The following is a 24,338-nucleotide window of genomic DNA, read 5'->3' on the forward strand; positions in this document are numbered from 1 at the left end:
AGTGGGCTCTGGGTGAGGCTGAAGAAATGGAGAGCAGCAGCCCTAGGAGGCAAGAAGAGGTGGCAGGTTGGAGACTGGGGCATGATTTCTTTGCTGAGATTTGCTGGGGAGGTGTCTGGTGTAGATGCCACCCCTGTGAGCCAGGAGCTCTGGCAGGAGAAGCACAGGAAGGGAAGTGAGCCTCTGACCCATGGGTTCTGTTGAGGCCCCTGCAACTCTGCATTGAATGTATGTAGGGCCTGCTTCTCCCAGTGGATTCTGAACTCTTCAGACAGGCTTGGGTCTCACTAACCACTCAGACCCGGAGGTGCACAGCCCCCAGCACAGAGTCTGCGTTCACCAGTGTCTGTCGAGTGAATAATTACGGCAGTAGCTGCCTACTGGTGAGTACCTCCTAGTCCCAAGCAGTTCACAGGCATATTTGCATTTCTTTTATCTAAACAGCAGCTCTTTGTAGCTATTATACAGGTGAGGAAATTGAGGCTCAGAGATGTTCAGTGACTAGCTCAAGGCCACACAGCTAGGTAGTATCAGTAGCAGTTAGAACAAGAGTAGCAGTAAATCCTGATGATGATGATAATGGCTACTGTCGTGCGAGTAATGCTTGCAATTTGCCAGGCCTGTTTGAGGGTCTTTCATGTTTTAAGTCATTTAAACAACCTCAAAACAACCCAGAGTATGTTGTTACCTCATTATACTTACCTGAGATTACTTAGGTAGTGGAGGAGTGGGGATTTCAACTCACGTTTCCTAACGCCAACTCAAGTGATCTTTCCTCTACATCATACTCTTTGCAAAGGTGCGGGTACAGCCATCTGCCCAAGACCTGGGGACAAGGGCAGATTCTCCTGACCCAGGGGAGGGAGTGCTGGGGAGGGCAGGCGGGACCGGAGGTGGGAGAGTAGGAGGAAGCCCCGCGAATGAGGCTTCCTTATGTAGGCCTGCTTCCCTCTGCCACCTGCAAGTTAGAGAAGTGGTGAAATCAGGAAGATTAGAGAGAATGTCATTTTGGGTTCTTCACTGTCTCTGCTCTGCTGACCACAGCGTTCTGATGGCCAGACCCCAACTTGAAAATGCAACCGAGAAGCTCCTCGTGGAATAAATGAAAAGCAGGCAGCCACTTGGAGTGGGTGTGACAGTTAAGCAAATCCACCTGTCTCGTGCGTCGTCTCTCCCCACCACCCCTCTCAAGTCTGAGGATGACCATGTTAAGAAAGACCCGTTGGCCCATCACCACTGATGCTCTCACAGCCTCACTTGTGGATTACTATACCCTTCAGCTCTGACGCTGTTGCCAGGCCTTGAGGAACCAGCTGGTGCAACAAGGCTGAAGACGCTGACTGAGGTGTGATGCTGGTCATGGTTACAGTGGCTCTGACTATGGAGCACTCACTGCACACTGTCCCATGTGTTATCTTGTTAACCCTCACAGCACCCCAGTGGGGGGGCGTGACTGCCCCACTTCTCTAGTGAGGAAACAGGTTCATGGGGTTTAACAGCTTCCTCGCTCACGTGGTTGACCTAGTGCCATGGTCGCTGAAGCAGCCGTGCAAATGATCATAAATGGCCCCGTTCCCACCCTCCTCTCTGATTTCCCAAACGGCCCCCCCTGCCCGACCCTTCCCTGGGGACACCATTCAAGGGGCGCCTTCTTGATGGCCTTTCTCCATCCGGGCAGTCCTGAGTCTGATTTTACCCAGCTAACAGGGTGGAGTTGGGGTGACAGAATGGAGGAGAGTAGACTGTGGAAAAAGGTGTACCCAGGATCGGATCACAAGGGGAGCCTGTACCTGGCCCTATTTCTGGCTCCCAGATTCCTAACCCCACCAGGGCCAGGAGTGCTGTGGGGGAGAAGAGCCTGGAGCTGTCCCAGACTAGGAGTCCTGAGTCTGGGGCTTCTTGCTGCCTGACTTTGGGCAAATAGTTTAATCTCGGACTCTCTCTTTTCTGATCTATAGAAGGCAGCTAAGAATACTGTGTACCTCTTAGATTGTCATGAGGACGAAGGGGTTAATGTGTGTAGAGCTCTTAGAACAGTGGCTGGCACAGAGAAAGCAGTCAGAAAGTGTGAGCTGACAAAAAACAAAAAAGGAAAAGCAAACCCTGCTGTGCAGAGTAGTGAGGGCTTGAGAGCCCATGTTTGAGTCACTTGGCCCGCTGAAGGGACCCCGCTACTCAGCAGCTAGTCGATGGGGTTCTTGGGTGCTCCCCAAATCCTCTCACTGCTAGTGCGAACTGGGCGGTGCTTTCTTCCCATGACAGCCTTGAAGCCTGCAGTGGCCCCATGGTGGGAAGGCCACCTCTGTGGATTATCCATTCCCAGTTAGCCCTCTGGGCCACCCTGGTCTGGCAGGTTTTGTAACACGTTTGATTTGCTATTTGAATCAGTAGAACTTGGAGGATGGTCGCTCATAATCTGTGTGTCTAGCAAGCACGTAGGAAGCGCCTCCGTGGTGTCAGGCACGACCCTCTCTGGGTCTCCTGCCCTGTTCTTCCACACACAACCGGGGTTTCCCCTCCTGCCTCGGTTTCCGTCCCTCCCTAGGCCCAGTTGTCTCTTCCTCCCCCTCAGCTCATGCTGATTGTTCCTGCACACGTTGAGCAATTGTTGATTGAGGCCTGCTCTGTGCCAGGCTGTGGAGGTGGAGCGGGAGGTGGCATAGACACAGTCTTTGCTGTCTTGGAGTATCCCTTCTAGATTTTTAATTTCGTTTCCTTCTGTGACCTCCTACCGGGACAGATCCTGCTGTGTCCCCCCAGCACCTGGGCCTGGCCATTAAGAGTTGCTGCCAAATTATAGCTTTCCTTTTGATTGGTTATTTGATCGGTCTTGGCTGTTATCAGCCTGTGAGCTCCTGGTGAGCAGGAATCAAGTATTTGATAAGTATTTGTTGAATGACTGAACCCACAAGTACACCAGTATATGTCCAGCAAGCCTCATGGCTCGACAGACGTCAGTTGCCTGGGATCTCAGACCTTCGCTGCTCTGCTCAGCTTTTCTGCTCTCTCCCACAGAGATCTCCAATCTGCTGGTGGCCACTAAGAAAGCCCAGGAGTGGCAGCCTGTCTACCCCATGAGCCAGCTGAGTTTCGATCGCATCCTCAAGAAGGATATTGTGCAAGTGAGTCATTGCTGCAGTTCTGGGTCCAGCCTTGGTCCTGCTGGGGACTTGGGGACTGTGGGAGGAGGGATGTCAGGTTTGGGGAAGTCCTAGTGGAAAAGGGACAAGGAGCCTTTCGTTTCGTGGTTAAAGCACTTTGACCAGTGCCCTGCCATCCCACTGGCCTTGCTGATGTGCCCCAGAGATGCTCTCCTTGAAGGAAGTGGATTGGGCAGGCTTTGTGGGGTGTCAGGGGTGCAGGGACCTTCCGTTGTGGGTCTTGTGCAGATAGAAGGAGTTGGAGAACTCGGTGGGAATGCTGAAGGGCAGCAGGAGTTGGGTCTCCACGGGGTAGTGTGGGCTGACGACCCCATGCCTGCACAGCATGCTGTGTGACAGAGCGCTTCTGAGGTTCAGTCCTGGCTTTCTGATGCTTCCAGAGGAGCAAAGCTGAGGGAACTCAAAACACAGTGAGGGAGCAGGAGATGCACAGTTTAGGCCTGAAGGAAAACTGTCTTGAGAAACAGAGCCCTCAGACCAGTGTCACAGCCTTGGGAGGCCTTTTGCCCAGAGTCTGCAGCCTCAGGCAGGCCCAGTTTCCCTTGTCGCTGCCCCTGGGCCTTGGCTAAGGAGGTGAGGCCTGGGGAAAACCCCATTTTCTGTTCTGCACCCCACTCTGGGGGAGTCTAAGGAGATAACAGGCCAGAAGCCTTGGAGACAAGGGGTCTGCACGGGGCCATTTACTGCCCGGGAGAGGCTGCGACACCTTGGAGGTCTTGAGGGCAGATCCCAGGCTCCCTGCCATTGAGGGCCTGGGGGAGGGGAGCAGCATGGGGTTGGTTGGTTAGTTTACCTTTCTAAGTTAATCCCTGAACTTGTTGAGTACGTTTGAGGGAGTGGAAGTCCACGGCTACGACTGCCTCACTTACCTTATTGTCAACTCTCCCCTGGGGATCAGTCTTGCTCCTTCTCTGTCCCTCTGGTGGTGTCTGAGCTTGTCCACACATGAAATCGCCCGAGTGGCAGTATCCCAGCCTCTTGCCTGTCTAAAACTTGACATGGACATGGGGCCTGCCCTCTTTCCTTCCCCTTGAGCCTCTGGGCAGATAACTGCCGTCCTCTGTTTCATTTAGCCAGCCGTGACTGAGCACGTCTGTGTGCCAGGCATGATGGCCACCTTGGCAGGCCCACAGTCTGGTGGAGGAGGCAGACTCTGGTCTACCTTAAGTGGATAATTACATTATCAAGAGACAAGTCCTAAGTGGGGAAGTACAGGGGATGTGGGACTGTTAGAGACAGTCATCTTGCCTAGCCTTGGGAGGACAGAGATGGCTTCCCGGGGGAAGTGGCATTGAGGCAGAGTCGCGGAGGGTGAGGAGCAAGCACTCGGCGAAGGCAGCGGGAGCAGCGTGGAAGAAGGCTGACGGGGGACCTGCTGGGCCTCTGGGTTGCTGTGGATCCTGACGGCATGGTGCCTGACTTGGTCACGGGAACAAGCAGCCCTTCTGGGGAAGAGTAATTATTCTGAAAGCATATGGCTTTTACGGGATGTTCTAGGAACACAACTTCCCATAACCTTGATGAATCGCTTCATGACAGATGCAGCTTTAATGACTAGTCACAGGGCCGTGCCGGGATATGGGAGACAGGGCCGATGTATCGCCACTGTGCTATGACAGATGACAAATGGTGGTGTTTGTGCAAATTAATATGCCCAATTAACGATTGTGTACATTTCTGTGGGGGACACTGCATTTTCTGCATTTACCGGGGGTCCTAGGATAATAGAATAATAGAGCTTCAATTTACAAGTTTTGTGGGGTTAAAGTCAATAACTTGACAGTGCCTCAGTTCTGTGAATCACATTTTGATTTCCAGATTCTAAGAATGTTAAGTCAGAACTATTAAAGCTTCAACTGGAAGGGGCCTTAGTGACAGATCATCGGGTGTGGAGGGCTTTGTGCAGACGCTCTCGCTGAGTCTTCTCACCTGCAGTTGCTGGTATTGTCCCTTTTCCTGGGTGAGGAGACCAAGGGCCCTCCAGCCCCTGCCTCTGTCTTCACATCTCCTCTGTGGTATCGCTAGGGCAAACGCATGTGAAAATCGCATCGGTAATTTTAAAGCTTAGCGTGCGTGCACACATGCACACATACACTGGATAGATGGACGGAAAATGAACAGGTTGAGGGTGAGAACTAGCGAGCGCCTGGTCTAGAGGGCGATCAAACAACACACACGGGCCTGACAGACTGACTCTATCCACTGTGTGCCGGGGTCTGGACCAGAAGCTTTTATACCTAGCTCCTTGCTTGATTCTTCAACAACCCTATGAAGTGGGCACCATATTATTCCCGTTTACAGAAAGTGGGTGGAGAGGGAGCATGGTGAAACCCCTCCCTAAGTTAAATGGCCTGCAAGCAGTCGAGCCGGAACGCGTGTGCCTCTTTTGTCTGTACCCCAGCCTGTGAGTGGCGGAGCCTGAGGTGGGCTCCTCTGTGAGTCTGCTCTGGAGGTGGGACTGGTGTTGCTGGCTGTTGATGCACGGTTTGAAGTTTTGTGATAGGTCAGGATTATGTTTTGGCCATGGGCCATTCCTGGAGGTAAAGGAAGGAACTGTTAGGGATATGAGGACTGTCCCCTGGGGCCTGGGAAGTGCCACCGCTGTTGGGCCAAGTAGCTGAGTGTTTCCTCTGGAGGCCTGACGAGGACACAGCACACAGAGCTGTGAGCTGTTGGGGCTCTTTTGCCTTTGCCCCCCCCTTCGGTATTCTCTGCCCCCATTGAGGCCTTAGTCCCTGACTCTGGCGCCACTGCAGCCTGAGAGAGAGGTCACCCCAACCACCTCTTCCTCCTTCAGGGTGAGCACCTTGGGAGAGGCACGCGGACGCACATCTACTCTGGCACTCTGGTGGATTACAAGGATGATGAAGGCACTTCTGAAGAGAAGAGAATAAAAGTGATCCTCAAAGTCTTAGATCCCAGCCACAGGGACATTTCTCTGGCAAGTGTCTTCCTCATCCCCCACCCCCCCGTTTCTGGAGCCGGTGGAGCACAGTGGGCTGGGAAGAACCTTCACCCTCGTTTTGGCCTATTTATGGTTTTCAAACTTGTCTTTTAGTCAGGATTCCTGTCTTCAGATACAATCGTAGACAAACCCAGGACGTACGATAAGTGAGGCAAGACCAAGGATGGGGGTGTTGAGCAGCCCCTTGCTTGGCCTGTCCTTCCTTGTCCTCCCGCTTTCTCCCCGTTTCCTACCTAGAGCTGTGCCGTGGAGCCCCCGGACTCTAGCTGAATGGTCTCAAAGTCCCTGGTGTAGCCCTGGGCTGTCACTTCAGTCTGGAAGATTAAATGAGTATCCAGTGGGGAAATCGTCAGCTGGCCAATCCCCCAGCCTGGCTCTGCATCCTAGTAACTTTCCTAAATGAACCCTACATCCCAGCTAGGTTGGCCTCAAGGTCAAGGCTGGGGGAACAGTTCAGAGTTTGGGATGATGACAGTGGTGAGCTTTCCTCTTAGCAGAGTCCCTTTGGGGCAGACAGTGGACACTGACCCTTGGTGTTCCTTTGTCCTGTTCTCCCAGGCCTTCTTTGAGGCGGCCAGCATGATGAGACAGGTTTCCCACAAACACATCGTGTACCTCTATGGCGTCTGTGTCCGGGACGTGGAGAGTAAGTGGATTCTCTTTGGAAGGGGAGGTTGGCCCTGGCTGAGGAGTGTGGGTGCTGTGATGATGGCTGGGGGCTGATACCCCTTCCTGACGCCTTTGCAATCGAGGAAGTTGAGGTCCTGAGCAGGTCACTTGCCTAAGTTAAGAGTGGACATGGAACTAAATCCCATTTGTTTTCTGCTCCTTTCTCGAACATTGACTTTTTGCCAACTCAGGGCCCCACGCTGAGCTAGACCCGGGAGGTTGGGGTGAGTAAGCAGAGTTCACTGGCCTGAGAGTCAGCGCAGAGGAGCTCTGGGCGGGGGTGGAGCCCAGGCTTGTCCCACTCGGAAGCACTCTGCCTCCCATTTGCTCCTCCTAAGGATGCTTGTGTCCTCCCACGCTGAGCACCAGCCACTGAAGTGGGCTCTCGTAAGGGGATAACAGAGAGGACTGTCCCACACAGACGGAACGTTCCAGATGTGACTGTTTTGTGCTTGTAGATATCATGGTGGAAGAGTTTGTAGAGGGGGGCCCCCTGGATCTCTTCATGCACCGGAAAAGCGATGTCCTCACCACGCCGTGGAAGTTCAAGGTTGCCAAACAGCTGGCCAGCGCCCTGAGTTACTTGGTAAGTGTGTTCTAATGTCCGTGGCGTTCCCCACCAGGAACCAGAATGTCCTAGTATGCGTGGCAGGAAGGAGGTGCTGGCCAAGCAGGCTGGAGGGGCCTGGACGCTGGTTAAACACAGGTGTGCCTGGTGCTCAGGGAAGCGGTCATTTGGGGCTGTTGTGTGTGCTCACGTCAGAATCCCGTGGGGAGGGAAATGTCATCACGTCAGAGGACTGGCCTCTGTACTGTGGGGTGTGGGAGAGTAGGACGAGGACGGTACTAGTGGAAGGAATGAAGGAAGGAAGCTGCCAGCATCCACAGGAGCTTGCGTTTGTTGAGTGCTTTCCTTGTTTCAGCTGTCCAAGTGTTCTGCTGGGTTGGATCCGTGGAATTTTCACAGAAGCCTTCTGATGCTCCATTCTCCTCCCCGCTTCCCTGATGAGGGAGCTGGAGCGGAGGGACATTATATAATGTGCCCAAGTCGCACAGATAATTGGGGGGAGCGCTCGGCTATCCGGGTTTGGCTGTAGCTGGGGAGTAGAGAGAGAGGATCTGCAGGGCCAGGCTTGGAGACAGAGGGAGTGCGAGAAGGATGGAAGACAGGCAGCCCCGGGGGCACCTTTTTTGAGCTTGCCTTTTTACTCTGCAGGAAGATAAAGACCTGGTCCATGGAAATGTGTGCACTAAAAACCTCCTCCTGGCCCGCGAAGGCATCGACAGTGAGTGCGGCCCATTCATCAAGCTCAGTGACCCTGGCATCCCCATCACTGTGCTGTCCAGGCAAGGTGGGTGTTCGTTTCCCTCCCACTTCCATCGCCACCCCTCACCCTCCCACCCTCCCTGCCCCCACCTGGGCAGGGTCAGGCAGCGGGGAGAACGGGGCTGGGGCTGGGGTTCCAGCTCCTTTTAGAAAGCGCACTTCTGCAAAAGTTGTCTTGTGCTCCTGCCGTGCTCTGGGGGTTGGGGGAGATTTGGAGCAGAGGGAGGCTTGCTCCCTGCCCTCATGGAGCTGACTGTGCAGTAGGAGAAACACCTCCCCTGAGGCACATCTGTCCTTGTGATGAAGGAGCCGTGTTCAGGGCAAGCGGCTGGCACAAAGGGATGCTGCTGGGCCCGGGAGAGTCAGAGGTGCCAGGAGGAGTTGGGTCTCCTGCGTCCTCCACTGTGTTCCTTTTGAAATCCACTGTAGGTAGTGAGCAGCTGGGGAGGCACCCGAGTGATTGCTGTGGTGTCGAATCCTCTCTTTGAAGGAGGTTATCGTGAGTTGTAGGCTCCAAAGGAAAGGACAGAGCTGGGAGCTGAGACACGGCCGCCAGCGCTTTGCAGGTTGTGCTTGTCTCTTAGCCTGCAGGCCATACGTGGAATACCAGTGTGCCCTGGGGCCTCTTGCTGCTGGCCTGTGATGGCCAGCGGTCTCCAGAATCGAGCACAGTGGCTGGCACTTAGAGTTTTGCTCTGTCTTTCAGTCAAAGACTGGACTAAGTTTGGAAGGGAACCCGGATAAAAGCCAGCCTTGTAAATAAGACTCAAATCACCCCCTTTGGAAGGGCATGGGAAGCATCCTTCAGTACCTGTTTGACACTTGCCATCTGGCCATCCTCCAACAGTCCTGAGGCATATTCAGCCCTGAATCTGTCAGGGGTCCTGTCCTCAGCTAGGGTCTGAGGACACAGACCCAGACACAGACACAGATGACTGTGGAACAAGTGGAGGAGCCTGGGTGCCCCGTGAGAGATGCCGGTAAATGCTGTGGCATTCAGAGGAGAGAGACGTCATCTAGCTGGGGCAGAGGGTGACTCAGGGAGGCAGTGGGATTTCATCTGGGCCTTGCAGGTCAGCGAGGTGGGCCTGCAACAAGGCAGCGGCAGGCACACAATCTGAGGGCACCGCCTGCACATGCCTGTGAAGGCAGGGAAGGAAGGGCAAGTGGGCCTGACCATGAATGCCCAGCTCAGGAGTGGCCCTCCTGCCTCTGTTTCCATCAGGAGCCAGGAGGCTGCTTCGGGAGGCCACTGAGCTTGTTGAGGGCTGTTTCCATGGACGTGGAGGGGTTTCTTCTCAGGTTACTGGCCTTGGTTAGAAGCCAGAACAGGCTACAGAGGAAGCCAGAACAGGCTACAGAGGCAGCCAGGTGCAAGAGATGTGTGACTTCTCTACCTCAGTTTCCCTTCCCTTGTTCCTCCCCAAATGAAAGAAAACCCACAGGGAAAGGATATAACATTTCAGGGTGATTGTGCAGAGTACGTGAGGTTAGCTCGTGCCCGTTCTACATATGTTGGTTTCTCCTCCCTGCCTTCTCTTTCCTAAGCCTTTGTCCACACGACCCCCTGTCCTCCCTCCCCGGGGTGCTGCCCTCCACCCCGAAGTGCTCTGCTGTTTCAGAGGCCAGGGATTCAGAAGACTGGCTGCACACAACCCTCTTGGGAGCTTGTGATAAACAGACTCATCTGCTGGCCCTGACTCAGACTGATGCATCCGAAGTGCCAGGGGTGAGGGGCCTGGAAAACCGCACCTTCACCGAGCGCCCCGTGTTTGGAGACCACTACTTGAAATAGTCTGTTAGCTCACAGTTCGTGCTGCAGTGTGAGCAGACAGTGATTTACTCCCCAGGGGATTCTGGACCCTGATCTGTAAGTGTCTGCTGTCTTTTTCCAGAGTGTATCGAGCGAATCCCATGGATCGCCCCCGAGTGTGTGGAGGACTCCAAGAACCTGAGCGTGGCCGCTGACAAGTGGAGCTTTGGGACCACGCTCTGGGAGATCTGCTACAACGGCGAGATCCCTCTGAAGGACAAGACACTGATTGAGGTGAGTGGTCGCCTCCAGGGACTGAGCAGAGTGAGGACTCCTTGGACGATTGTGGATGTCTCAGGAGTGATCAGGAACCCTCAGATTGTGGGAGGAGATGGGCACGGGTTTGAATCTCCTCCTTACGGGCTGTGTGACCTCGCAAGTGTAACTTAACTTCCCTGAGCCTCCGTTTCATCGTCCGTAAGTGGGGATGAATAATACCTACGTGGCAGTGTTGTTGTGAAGATGAAGGAAATAATGCATGTGGAGCTCCAGGCACACGGCACATGCTCACTAGATGACTGAAGCATTATTCATCTGAGCTTTTAAGTGCCTGTCATTCAGCAAAATTAACACAGAGATACTTATGGAGTTCCTACTGTGTGTCGGGCACTGTCTCAAGGAAGGGCCTGTGCTGGGGGCTCACAATAAGATAGACACAGGCTTGGTCTTCCCTTGAGGACCGTAGGGTGTGGTGGGAGAGTTACGCTGAAATAGCAATGATAAGGATCCCACAGATAATACCTGAACCTGTCACCCTAAGCGTCCCGCACGTTAGGTAGGGCGGGTCATTACCCTCCTGTTACAGGCGGTAACTGAGATGTTCGCCTGGGCTCCTCAGCCAGAATGCAAAACCCTTGAGGCCTGAACCGCTCTACATTTACCTGCAGAAAGAGAGGAGACTAACTCCAAAGGATAAAGGAGTAAAAGTCACAGTAAAGGACCCCTGATCCTGACTCAGTGACTCGATTATTGGAATGTGCCTCGTGTGTTTCGACGGGCAGGCGTCACTTGTAGCGGGGGGGAATGATGCAAGTGCAGGGGAAGGTGGCACTTCCGTTGTCTCTGGGAAGCAGCGAGTGGTTTCGTTTGCCTGGAACAGAGAGGAATGACAGGGGAAGAGGTGGGAAAGGTCACTTGGGGTCAGATTGTTAAAGGCCCCAAATTCCAGACTACAATACTGACTGGGGGCTGATGTGGGACACGGAAGGGTTTGGGTGGAGGAGTGAGGTGCTCTGAGGGCAGCTTGGCAGTGGTTCATCTGGACGCAGTGGGTGGGGTGGACATGCTCTGGGCTCTCAGTGGTGTGAGCCTGAAATGGAAGTGGCAGTGGGAATGCAGAGGGGAGGGTGTGCAGGGAGGAGGCACTGAAGAGGTCAGCCTTTAACCCATTGACCTTTGCCAGGTGAAGGTGGTGCAGGACGTGGGAAGGAGGAGTTAAGCTGAAACCTTAGATCTACGTTGGGAGTCATTTTTAACTTCCTTGGAAACAAAACAGCACGCCCTTTGTTGTCGCTGTGTCCCAGGGCTGAGCAGCATGCAGGGGTGGTGTAAGGAAGGGCCTGTGCCTTTGACTGCAGGGCCTCCCTCTCCTCGCAAGTCCCTGGGTCAGGTGGACGGCCTCTCCGGCTGCACTGGAGAGGGAGGGGCGGGACCCTTGGGCAAGGGCAGCTCGGCCCCTAGTTCCAGTCCCCTTCCTCCGCGTCCTTCGGGGCTGCCCACCCCACCCAGCACCCACAGGGCCCGGAGAGAAGCCACGCTCCCGGGACTCAGCTGCACACTGGAAACTGGAGGGTAGGGATGTCACTTAATTTTTTAAAGTGGCATCAATTCTTTGTTTCAGAATTTTGAAGTAATAAACAGTTGACAAAAATTTGGAAAATATAGAAAACTATACAAAAAAAATAGTAATCACCATGTTCTGGTCACTCCTGACCAGCATTTCATACTTTGGCATACTGTCTTCCTGTCTGTTTGTGTCTCTCTTTTTTAAACAAAATTGTGACCATGCTAGATATAATTATATATGCTCTATTTTTCATTTAATATTGTGAGTACTTTCCTATGCAGTTAAATAAGTCTTACAATTTTTACAAATTTAGTGTAAGAGTTGTTTCATTAACTGATTTATGTTTGGCATTTAGGTGGTTTTCAAATTTTTAATGTTCTATCTAATTCTGCAGGGAATATCTTTAAAAATAATTCTTAGTTTATGGGCCGGCCCCGTGGCTTAGCGGTTAAGCGCGCATGCTCCGCTGCTGGCGGCCCGAGTTCGGATGCCGGGCGCGCATCGACGCACCGCTTCTCCGGCCACGCTGAGGCCGCGTCCCACATGCAGCAACTAGAAGGATGTGCAACTATGACATACAACTATCTTCTGGGGCTTTGGGGGAAAAAAATAATAAATCTTTAAAAAAATATAATAATAATTAGTTTATTTCTGAGTCATTCAATAATTGGAATTAATGAGTTGAAAGTTTTGGAGAATCTAATGATTTGTACACACACATATTGCCACATTATTGCAGAAAGGCTGCATTACTTTACTGGAATACAGCTTGTTTGGACTGGGGTACACTGCCATCCTCTTTAAATTTGGATTATTTTAGTATCAGGATTGGCAATTTGCCCAGGCGGGAAGAAGGTTGCAATAACAGATGTGTTTATGAAATCTTCCTTTACGCAGAGCTGTTGGGAATTAAATTAGGGACTTAATGGTACTCCTTCTGACCTGGGGTCAAAAGCTTTCTGGGTGGTGCCTTCGGTTTCTCCCACGTAGCCCTCTTCTTTACAGAAAGAGAGATTCTATGAAAGCCGGTGCAGGCCAGTGACACCATCTTGTAAGGAGCTGGCTGACCTCATGACCCGCTGCATGAACTATGACCCCAATCAGAGACCCTTCTTCCGAGCCATCATGAGAGACATCAATAAGCTGGAGGAACAGAGTAAGATGCTGCCTTGCGCTGTGTAACCAAGATTAGCCAGCGCCCTGGAGAGCAGGTCAAGGGAGCTGGGGGATACCTAGGAGCCTGTGTGTGGCAGTCACTCCTTCTTAACATGTTTTCTTTTCTCTTCTGTTAGATCCAGACATTGTTTCAGAAAGAAAGCCAGCAACCGAAGTGGATCCCACACACTTTGAAAAGCGGTTCTTAAAGAGGATCCGTGACTTGGGAGAGGCAAGTTACCCTTGGGCCTCTGCTGACCACATCCCCTCTCTGCGTATAAAACCACTCTCTCCTTTCTCGTTTTGGCTCAGAGTTGATAAGAGAAGGCATCTTACTGTGTTTTCTTTGGGCCCCTTGTACCGCAGGGGCAGTGTCTCTGTCTGCATTTGAGTTCGCTCTTGGACAGCATACGTATACCTGCCTGTGCGTGTGGCTTTGTGTGCCCAGGACACTGGGCAGCTGCCTTGGGAAGCTCAAGTTTTCTCTAAGGGACAGGAGAGACTGTGAAGGCAGATATGGGGGATAGGTAGAGACGTGGTACACAAAGAAAAACCCATCTCTGACTTTTCTGGGCATATGTTCCTGTGAGGCTGCTTAAATGACGAATGGATTTTCTACAGAGAAGGCCAAAATAGAATATTAGCTTTTCCCTTGGGACTCAAAGGGGAGTTAATGTGACTAGAAAAGCTAGCGTCCTTATGCAGATTTTCTGTGGTTCAGTTAAGTGAACAAAGACGGCATTTGGCCTTGAGCGTCAGCCGTGCGCCAGACTGCGTGCAAGGCTTTGTACAGGCACGGCGTCCTGGGTTCCCCACAAACCCTGAGGGCATGACTATTGTGTGCACCGAGCACCCCCAGAGCCAGCGTGGAAGATGTGGTGACGGGCCCACCTCACCAGGAAGTAGCTTAGCTGGGATCTAATCCCACACCTTCTAAAGACTCCTCACGCAGTGCTCTTTGCAGCCACACTGTAGTACCTCCCCTGTGGCCCTAGGGCTATCAAAGAACACCACGGTTGTCCTACATGTCCAGAAACAGCCTTCATTTCCTTTTGGGTTGCATTTTCGTGGAAACGGGGATTGATGTGCTGGTTCAGCAGTCACCTGATACTTGTCTTGCCTTTGCTCAGTAACAGAGGGTATGGCAGGCATGGGAGCCAAGAGAGGAAGGGACCGTGGTGAGGGCGTAGAGGCCAGGTGGGAGCCTGCTACCTACAGGGTCAGGCCGTAGGACACCCCTGGCCCTCGGGAAGAGCATGAGGAGCAAGCCTCATCTTCTGTGTTCCTGCTGGCCCCCCCCAGGCGGGGGCTTCTCTCATCAAGCACGTGTGTCTTTCCCTCCAGGGCCACTTTGGGAAGGTTGAGCTCTGCAGGTATGACCCTGAGGGGGACAACACAGGGGAGCAGGTGGCTGTCAAATCCCTGAAGCCTGAGAGTGGAGGTAACCACATAGCTGATCTGAAGAAGGAAATCGAAATCTTGAGGAACCTCTACCATGAGAACATTGTGAAGTACAAAGGCATCTGCACAGAAGACGGTATGTTGTGTAAAGTGGGGTTGGTTTAAAGACTGACTGTCAGGGGTCATAGGCCAGTGCTGAGCTGGCAGTGCCCTCAGCCTTTTCTGGGCCACCTGAGTACACTGGCTGACGGCCCCCATGAGTTGGGGGGCTTGCAAGTCAGATGCGTTGTCAAGTCCCTCAGCAGCTGCAGAGCTCCCAGGGAAGCTGCCCAGCCACCCCCACCCCGCCCCACATGAGGGCTACTGTCCCTGTTCACTGCTGAGGATCCCCAGGCTCGGGCTTACGAGGTCACGGAACTTGCCTGAGGTGCAGGGGTGACGCTGGAATCAGTCCGTCCTCTGTCTCCAGATCCTGTGCCCTTTACTCTCCCACACTCCCTTCATGGGCAGCCTCTCACTGATGAGTGTGTTTTTTCTTAACAGGAGGAAATGGTATTAAGCTCATCATGGAATTTCTGCCTTCGGGAAGCCTTAAGGAATATCTTCCAAAGAATAAAAACAAAATTAACCTCAAACAGCAATTAAAATATGCCGTTCAGATTTGTAAGGTAAAAAAGCATGTTAAAGATGGAAAAACCAGGCCCTGTCCGAGGTCATTGGTGTGTACAGACTGCGAGTGGGAAGCCCAGTCATTGTGCTGAGTTCATCATGCTGTGCACAACCTGGATGAAGAGTTAGCCTCTGCCAAGAAAGTGAACGGATTTGTTCTTAGGGCGGATTTAACGTGTATTTCTTTGAGTCAGTTTGGTCTTACTATTCTTGCGTAAAAGTAAAAACCAAAAAAAAAAGAAATCCAGTGATATGTTAATGAAATAACATTTGTACGTTTTTGTTATGAAGTGACACAAAACACGATCTGCACTAACCTTCAGCCACACGCTCTGCCTCTGCTTCTCTCCTGCAGGGGATGGACTATTTGGGGTCTCGGCAGTACGTTCACCGGGACTTAGCAGCAAGAAATGTCCTTGTTGAGAGTGAACACCAAGTGAAAATTGGAGACTTTGGTTTAACCAAAGCGATTGAAACCGATAAAGAGTACTACACCGTCAAGGATGACCGGGACAGCCCTGTGTTTTGGTAACTGAATCAGACAGACTTAGATCTGATCAGTGCTTCATGGGGTTCATACTGTTGTGATAGGCCCTTGCCAGCTGTGTATTAAATGTCTCGCATTCCTCCTGCATGAGTCAAGATTAGAAAGGACTTAGAACATTTGGAATTGATTGATTTTTGCTTTCAAGAGACACATTTTAGGCTGAAAGCAACCCACACAGAAATGCCTGAGCTTCATATGACACTATCTTCCACAGAAAGGAGAAATCTAACTACCTAAGCTCAGCATCTCCAGCTTCCCAGGAGAGGGCATTCATTCTGACACAAGTCTTAAAACTTTCAGCAGTTGGAGTAGTAGTGTCACAAGTTGCAGAGGAAGCCTGGAGGGCAGGTAGGAGGAGGGGGCAGGCAGGAATGAGGTGACGAAGTAGACATGGAACAGATTCAAGGAGATCCTGGACAGAGCACAGCAAAATCCATGGGAGACTTGGCCACCTTCTCATGAGTCACCAGAGCATCCTGGTTAGAAGGCCACACCCTGACTTTGACCCCTCTCAGCCTGCACCACTGTCCCGGGGAGAAGCTGCTTGAGTCTCCACTGCATCCCCCATAAAACTGATCAGCACCTCTGAGCAGCATCCTGCTTAGACACAAACATAGATCTCTCCCGCCCATGAAGCATGGAGCCTGAACCTTCACTCATTTGCTAACCAAGTCTGTATCAAGGCCCTCCTTTGTGCCAGGTACTAGAGACGTGACAGTGAACAAGCAGGCTGAGTTGAGAGAGTAATGGACGAGGCAGCCAGTGTGGCGGCAACAGAAGCGTAGAAGGGTTCAGACTTGGTTTTCTGGAAGTCCTGACTTAAGATAAACCTTAAAAGACGCATGGGGACTTGCGAAGATGGTTAGAAGAAGGCATGTGTGACTAACGAGTGACACAAGAGCGGTGGATAGTGCAGGCACTGATGTCAGCTAGGTGTGGCTGGATCATGAAGCAGGAGCTCTCGGGGTTGCTGAGGCAGAGCACTGGAAGCTGAGTTACGGAGCTGGGACTCCATTGCAGGCTGGGATGCCTTGGGAGGGTGTAAGGGTGGGGACTTTTCTTTCAAAAAGATGACTGTGGAATGGCGGGAAGCAAGATTGGAGCAAGGGCGTCTGCTTCAAGCAGAGCCAGTGATGATGTGAACTAGGACAGCGAGTAAGATAGTGACAGTGGGGTTCAAGGGAAGTGAGTAGGCTTGAAAGGTATTTAGGAAACCAGATATGAGGATGCCTCAGTTTCTGGCTTGGGCAATTGGGCATCATTCACCAAAACAGTTGACATTGGAGGAGGACTGGGCAGTGAGGTCACTGCTAGCAGACTCATTCTGAGTTTGCAGGCAAATCAAGCCTGGGTCTGTCATCACGTGCCGCCGCCTCCTCCACAAGGAGAACACACGCCGTGTGAAACGAAGAGCAGACTTGTCTTACTATTATTTTGGAGCAGATATGTGCTACAGAGAGTCTGTAGAGGATATTGTTCTGTGTGTCACATGTGCACCACAGCAGGATGTATGTGATTAGTAGAGAATACACACTTACATGTCTTAAAATATTAAATTTTTCTGAGTTACTCTGTAATGTTTGTTGGAATAGCCTTCCCAGGAAATGAAGTTTCATGTTCTGCTTTCTTTCAGGTATGCTCCAGAATGTTTAATTCAGTGTAAATTTTATATTGCGTCTGACGTCTGGTCTTTTGGAGTGACTCTGCATGAGCTGCTTACTTACTGTGACTCAGATTCCAGTCCCATGGCGGTGAGTTGTCTCTTCATTTGAATCTAGCACCCAGCTAAAACATGTCCATCCCTCTGCTTTCTACGTTTTGTTCTTTTTTGTTCTTAAATGGAATCTACTCAGTATTATAATGCAAAGGGAAAGTGTCACTTTTCCATTTAACTTGGCTTGATACTTGACAGTTATTTGTGGCTCTCTCAAGTCTCAGTTTCACATACAGCCCCAAGTTCTATAAGATGACCCTGACTTTCAACGATCTTATCTGTGTGAGGAATCCAGGGACAGTCTCCTGTGAGAATGTGTGAGTTAAGTGAGGGATTGTTGGGTAGGCCTTGTCTGAGCCTCATGAATTCCTCAATGAGACCGTTTTCACTGGGACAGGCTCCTTGACCAGGGGAAGGAGTGGTTGGTAGGGTCTGAGAGGTTGATTAGTCTGATCATTGAGAGCGAATAAGGATTTTGGACTTGCATTCAAAGTTACTAAGGAGAAAAGCTTTTTTTTTGTTATTTTAATTTCAGGTTAATTTTAGAAATTTCACCTTAATCTATCTTGTGTTTATAAATATATGCAAAGTAAATCATTTTGGTTTTATTTTACATAGTTGTTCCTGAAAATGATAGGCCCAACTCATGGCCAGATGACAGTAACGAGACTTGTGAACACATTAAAAGAAGGAAAGCGTTTGCCTTGTCCGCATAACTGCCCAGATGAGGTATTTATGGGCCACTTCATGTAATAAAACTCAATTTTTATTATGTTTTCACAGCTTGAGTTATCCAGCCAGGATGAGGGGGTGGGGGAAGAAGTAGAAAACTCCTTTTTAAAACAGTTTTCTGAAGCTGAATTTCAGATAAGATATCTGAGAAGTCAGCTCTGGGGCAGATGACAGCTGTAAGTTTTGTTCAAAGCAAGGATTCCCTCCAAAAGTAGGCTCACCTCAGTGAGCACCCTAGGGACATGTTTTGGTGTTGCCTTATTGTGACAAATACGTATAATTGCATTTTTGTGTGTAAGTCTATCACACTCATCAACAACATTGATGACATTTGTTCAGCTTTCTGTATTCTAAAGTAAATTGAGCCTTTAACTCTTCAGACTATTTAAGACGTACTGAATAGCATGCATCAGAGAGTGAAGCAACCAATGGGGAAACTGAGTCTAAGCTGAGGTGAAACCCCACCTTTGAACTGGTTGGTTTGCGGTAATTAATAACCTGGATTTTTGGGAAGGTCAGTTAGCGCATGAGCTTCTCAAGTGTTAAAATATTATTTAGGAACTATAGTTGCATCACATTTTCTATATTTTAGATTACTCAAATACTCTTGTTTTCTAGTCTTATTTATTAAGGAAAGTCGTTTACATTCCAAAATTATTTTCTTACTCTTGATGTTTCTGTCATTTAAAAAAATGCTCCCAAATCTAACAACATTTTTACTATTGTTGGTTCTTTTTATTCACTTTACAGGTTTATCAACTTATGAGAAAATGCTGGGAATTCCAACCATCCAATCGGACAACCTTTCAGAACCTTATTGAAGGATTTGAAGCACTTTTAAAATAAGAAGCATGAAAAACATTTAAATTCCACTGTGTATCAAGTCCTCCTCCCCCCAACAAATACCCAAGCCATTTAAAAAAAATTTTTTTAATGGAAAAAGTTTGTATTCTGTCTAAAAAGATACTTGGGTACGTATCCATGTATAAAGGCACACTGTGGTGCTTAATGTGTAAGTACTTCCTCTTTACATTTGGCACCAGTAACAGTGACAGATAATGACAGACAACGTATTAGCAAGCACTCCTTTTGGAAAGAATCTATCTCCATTTTGTTTGGCTGGTTGACCATCACAGTTGTGTACCAGAATTTCAAAACGAGGAGCTGACCAAAGCACAGTCTCAAGATGATTGCTTTTTCTCAGCTGCTAGTTGATCTGAAATGTCTTCTGGCACATAAAAAAGATTGATGGACTTAGCCAGTACTCTAACATGCCCTCAAATTTCAATATCTATACAGTGATAGATCAAGCATTCTTGAAATATTAGACACCAGTTAGTACAGTGTTGTTTCTATACAAAGATGAGTGTGTGCCTGTCACCAGTAGGACTTCAACTTTCAGTTGTTTTTCCAGTGGCTTAGCTCCTGTCCCCTTGGATGACCAGTGGTACCCATTTTTGAGAAAACTGGTCATACCCAGGGAGATAGCTGTGGAATAGATAACTTTGCTGCATGATGTTAATTCTTGAGAACTAAGCCTGTGCCCGTGCTTTCCTAAACAAACAGTATACCTTGAATCAGAATTGATTCCAAGAACCTGGATGCTATTATACATGCTTTTAAGAAATGTCAATGCATATCCTTTTATAACTCTATACCACTTTGGGGCAAGCTGTTCCAGCATTGGTTTTGGATGCAACCAGTCAGAATATATACCACATCCATTGCACTGTTCTTAGAGTGTTTGAGTACTTACCATCCAAGACTCCATCACTGTTTTGACCATGACCCTATGGCACAAAACTTGAAAGAAAAGACCCAGCTTAGAGGCACTATGGAGTTCAGGATCCACTAGACAGTTTTCAGTTTGCTTGGGGGTAGCTGGGTAATCAAAAATATCTTAACGTCTGATTCAATGTGAACCATAAGATCTTTAAGACCAAGAGTCCGAAAAACTTTTTGTTAATGCCGTCTAGCATTTGTTTGTTGATATCATTACTTTGAGCCTGAAAAAAAGTTGTGGATTGATTCAGTGGCAACAATAAACTTGCCATTTAAATTTGTTCACTAACCCTACATCACCAAGGTCTCTGTCTGTGTCAAACCTGTGGCCACTCTCTATGCACTTTGTTTACTCTTTATACAAATAAACATGCTAGAGACTTCACATGCATATGCCTTTTAATATTAAGATTGCATTTTCAAAGCATTTCAAACAATTCACTTACATAGAAAAATAACAGTATAGACTTTGGGGGTTGTTGGTAATGGTCCTGATTACTAACACCACTTGATTTGTACTTATCTGTTATGTCCAATGGCAAGGAGCACAGGCCAGTATGGATGGCAGATTCACATGTGCTATAATCCAAAATGTCTTTTAGCTCTTGCAGCCTCTTCCTGCTTTTATGTTGCAGCTCTAATTTAAAATTCACCATCCTCCCTTTCTTCTGTTTGTACTATCACAGAGGTGTGACTAAGCACTGAAGAGGCTTAATGCAACAGGAAAATGGGAAGGAGAAGTACAGAGCAAGAAGAATCCATTATTCATCTGCTGAGTCATACTTGAGTGATGCCTATCCTGATCAGTTAACTTATAGGTAGTATACTCCTTAGAAATTATCTTAGTTTAACTTTCTAGCTGTCATTTTCCAATAGAAGTTAATATATGCAATAAATTAGACCAAGTAAAATTCTTTACAAGTCATACAACGTTTACCAATTTTAAACTTCATAATTAAAACAGAATAGATTTATCTATCATAGTCAAAAATAATAAGTCCCCTAAATTACAAGAGATTTAATGATCTGATTTCAAACAGGCTAGGATCAGTGAGACCCCTTAAACTCTGTATCATCAATTACAGTCTCATATCAAGGAACAAACTTAGAAATTTCTAGATGGCAAAGGGTGTCTCATGCATTTAATACCAAGGTCTTTAGGAGATGGTGATGTCTCAAGTTACGTGAAATAACCACAATTCTTTCAGAAGTAAGTTGGGTTAAACAGCTGATAATTTTTCAGCCTAACTCACTACAAAAGAATAAGAGACAAAGCAGAGAGTTGAGGTATAGCTTATTAATTAGCTCAAAATGGTTATAAATACTGTTACTCCGTAAGACTCCTTCAGAAAGGGTAGTATCAACTGCTTTACTATATTGTGGAAATAGGGCATTTGATGCTCACAATATGTCCTGTTCTAGTAAGTAGATCCTCACTAGAATGTCCTATGGAATAAGATACAGGAGTCCATGTTCCTTGCCACTTACAAGTCTGTTGCAAAAGGTAAAGGTCTTTAGGTGAAGTAAAAGGATTAGGGAATTAGTGCTATTAGATCAAGGTCAGCAAACTTGCTCTATAAAGGGCTAGACAGTAAATATTTTAGGCTTTGCAGATCATATGGTCTCTGTCACAGCTACTCATCTCTGCCATTGTAGCACAAAATAATAGCCCTAGATGGTATGTAAATAAATGAGCATGGTTGTGTTCCAGTGAAATTTTATGTATGGACACTGAAATCTGAATTTCATATAATTTTCAAGTCATAAATTTTCTTTTTTCCTCCAACTATTTGAAAATGTAAACATCATGCTTAGCTTGCAGACAGTATAAAAACAGGTGGAAGGCTGAATTTGACCCCAGGATGTAGTTTGCCAACCCTGGTCATTAGATCACCAAAGCTACTTTTCTTAAAATACCTTGTGTTTTTCACAAAAGGTATAAATGGTAAAAAATTAAAGGTAAATCATCTGCAGTAGTGTCCACCTTGGACGTCACGATCATTCTATGTTTGAGTTTATATTGCATGGCTGGTGTGGGGGTAATCATTTAGTCTGCATGTAGAGTATCTTTATCTGCACTTGTATAGTTCTAGGAAAAGTTCTAAAAATCTATAAATGAGATTACTTCTAGGGAAAGTAAGTTGAAATGCCCATTAGCTTATAAGAACCTCATTCTTCTAAGGCTCAGGAAACAAGACTGTTTCTCGTTTATTGCTTCAAACTTTTATGTGTGGTGTCAAAATTATTCCCAGTCCTAAAACAAGGAATATTGTTAATTTCTCCAATGGACTGTAAGTTAATATCACATTGATTAAGATGCATCTAATTCTGGTGGAAAATGTCCTCAATTGATATTTCTTCTTATTGCTACTTATTTTTTATTTGGCAATTCTGCCTGCTGCACAACACAGTTCCTTCTGGGAAATTATAAACCCGTATTTAAAGGATATGGCTAGTTTGAATGTAGTTAAGGCAGCGAAGAACAGCAGAGATACTGCAAAGAACCTTACGAGGTTATAAGGAGAGAACTTAACTCAGTACACACGCTTCTTTTTTAAGTAGGTTTCCATGTAATATGCTCCTGTGCCCTGAGAATGCTGGTCAACGAACTCCACTGAACCACCTTCTGGGGCAGAGACGAGATATGATGAGCCTCGCTTCTCATTTCTTAAAGATGACACCTGTGAGAAAAAGAAATCACAACTAATGCTAAAATCTAAACTAAAATTGGTTTATTTGTTAAACCCATTTATAAGAAAAGTTGTCCTGCTGATTTGATGTAAAAACTGAATAGGATAAATAACAAAAAGTTACAAAATTCCTTTATTAAAACAAATTAGATTTTTAAATTTCTATATCAAAATCACTTGTGGAACTTTTACAAAATACCAGTTTCTGAGTATTCTCTCCCTCCACATGTTGGGGAAAGTAAAAAAAAAAAACTATAGTTGCTTCTGCTGTTCACAAATAGTTAAACCCCACTGAATCAGAATACGAATACCAGATGTCAGTATTCCTCTGAGGAAGGAGAGTGGCTAAGAAATTGAGCTGCATATCAAATTAGATGTCAAATCCATCTAGAAATAAAAGTGGCAAGAGAGTAATAGGTGTAAAAACTGGGAAATGATGTCAATGAAAATAATAATACATCCTAGAGAGTAATGTCAACTCAAGTCTACAGAATAATCACCTGGAAAATATTAAAATGCAGATTTCCAGGATCCTTTCCAGAGATTCTGATCAGAATTAGTCACAGTAATCCATACAGTGAATCAGAATGTGTAGCACAACCCCATGATCTTCTAATCCCTCTCAGTTTTACCTTTTACAAATACTATGTGTGCCAAGCTCGTTGAAGCAGAATTATATAACTTAACGTACAAGATTGTAGAAATAACTCATAAGGAAAGCTTCCAGCAACGCAGAAGAGCCTTGTCATGTTACAATTAAAATTACAATTGTTTTTGAAACAACAATGATCACAGTTTTAAAAATGGAAATCAGGGGCTAGCCCTGTGGTGTAGTGGTTAAGTGCAGCGCGGTCCGCTTTGGTGGCCCGGGTTCGTGGGTTCAGATCCCAGGCGTGGACCTACACCACTCATCAGCCATGCTGTGGTGGTGACCTACATACAAAATAGAGGAAGACTAGCACAGATGTTAGCTCAGGGCAAATCTTCCTCAACAACAGCAACAACAAAATGGAGGTCAACTTCAGAGGGAAAGATAATGAGTCTGTCACAACTCCCTGCAGATAAAGTAGTTCTAAATCATCCATGTTTAGAGGGCTTAATGAGGAGTCGACCAAGATGGTGACCTAGGAGGCTCCTGAGCTCCCCTCCTCCCATGGGTGCACCAAATGTACAGCTACACACAGAGCATTTTCCTCTGGAAGAGATCTGGAAACTAGCTGAGTGACTTCCTACACACTGGACAAATGAGAGAAGACCCACATTGAGACAGGTAGGAGAGGCTGAGACACCCTGGCACAGCACCACACAACTGGGACAGAACTACCAACTCTTAGCTTCTCCCTCAAGACTGAAGGGTTTAGACTCCACATCTAGTGCCCCAACGTGCCCAACTTTTAAGACTCCCACTGGAGGGATGGGCTCCCCAAACACCTAGCTCTGCAAGCCAGTGTGGCTTGTGTCCATGGGACCCACAGACTACAGCAAACAAACAAGCTATTCCTTAATGGGCGTGTGAACACTCACTGCACCTCCTCAGGGGAGCAGGCAAAATCACTGATCTCCCAGTCCTTCTCTGAAAGAGGTTTGTCTGCATACTTTTTTTATTTTTTATTTTTTAAAATTTTTATTTATTTTTCCCCCCAAAGCCCCAGTAGATAGTTGTATGTCACAGCTGCACATCCTTCTAGTTGCTGTATGTGGGACGTGGCCTCAGCATGGCTGGAGAAGCAGTGTGTCGGTGCGCGCCCAGGATCCGAACCCGGGCCGCCAGTAGTGGAGCACGCGCACTTAACCGCTAAGCCACGGGGCCGGCCCAGTCTGCATACTTTAAAAGCTGCTGCCAGGGCCGGCCCCGTGGCTTAGCGGTTAAGTGCTTGCGCTCTGCTGCTGGCAGCCCGGGTTCGGATCCTGGGCGCGCACCGACACA

The 24,338-nt window shown here is 48.2% G+C and overlaps 2 protein-coding genes across 8 annotated transcripts in view; one reads left to right on the forward strand and one right to left on the reverse strand.

Annotated features, from left to right (window-relative positions):
* The window catches only part of JAK1 (Janus kinase 1), a 48,645-nt gene extending 28,539 nt beyond the window's left edge, over positions 1–20,106 (forward strand). The window contains exons 12-25 of the mRNA XM_087449466.1: positions 3,016–3,122; positions 5,959–6,102; positions 6,685–6,772; positions 7,254–7,381; positions 8,012–8,147; positions 10,018–10,169; positions 12,727–12,877; positions 13,014–13,108; positions 14,221–14,413; positions 14,821–14,945; positions 15,302–15,474; positions 17,127–17,244; positions 17,826–17,936; positions 18,690–20,106. Of these exons, the coding sequence (XP_087305592.1) occupies positions 3,016–3,122; positions 5,959–6,102; positions 6,685–6,772; positions 7,254–7,381; positions 8,012–8,147; positions 10,018–10,169; positions 12,727–12,877; positions 13,014–13,108; positions 14,221–14,413; positions 14,821–14,945; positions 15,302–15,474; positions 17,127–17,244; positions 17,826–17,936; positions 18,690–18,785 (1,817 nt within the window). The 3' untranslated portion in view covers positions 18,786–20,106. The remainder of the gene's footprint in view (positions 1–3,015; positions 3,123–5,958; positions 6,103–6,684; positions 6,773–7,253; positions 7,382–8,011; positions 8,148–10,017; positions 10,170–12,726; positions 12,878–13,013; positions 13,109–14,220; positions 14,414–14,820; positions 14,946–15,301; positions 15,475–17,126; positions 17,245–17,825; positions 17,937–18,689) is intronic.
* Positions 20,103–24,338, reverse strand: part of RAVER2 (ribonucleoprotein, PTB binding 2) — a 108,033-nt gene continuing 103,797 nt past the window's right edge. For all 7 annotated transcript variants that reach the window (XM_087449495.1, XM_087449483.1, XM_087449490.1 and 4 more), the window contains one exon: positions 20,103–22,402. In XM_087449495.1, coding sequence (XP_087305621.1) covers positions 22,256–22,402 — 147 coding nt within the window. In that variant the 3' untranslated portion in view covers positions 20,103–22,255. The remainder of the gene's footprint in view (positions 22,403–24,338) is intronic.

The sequence above is a fragment of the Ceratotherium simum genome, chromosome 2 (assembly GCF_057802395.1).
Source record: "Ceratotherium simum simum isolate JZ-2026a chromosome 2, ASM5780239v1, whole genome shotgun sequence".
Classification (NCBI taxonomy): domain Eukaryota; kingdom Metazoa; phylum Chordata; class Mammalia; order Perissodactyla; family Rhinocerotidae; genus Ceratotherium; species Ceratotherium simum.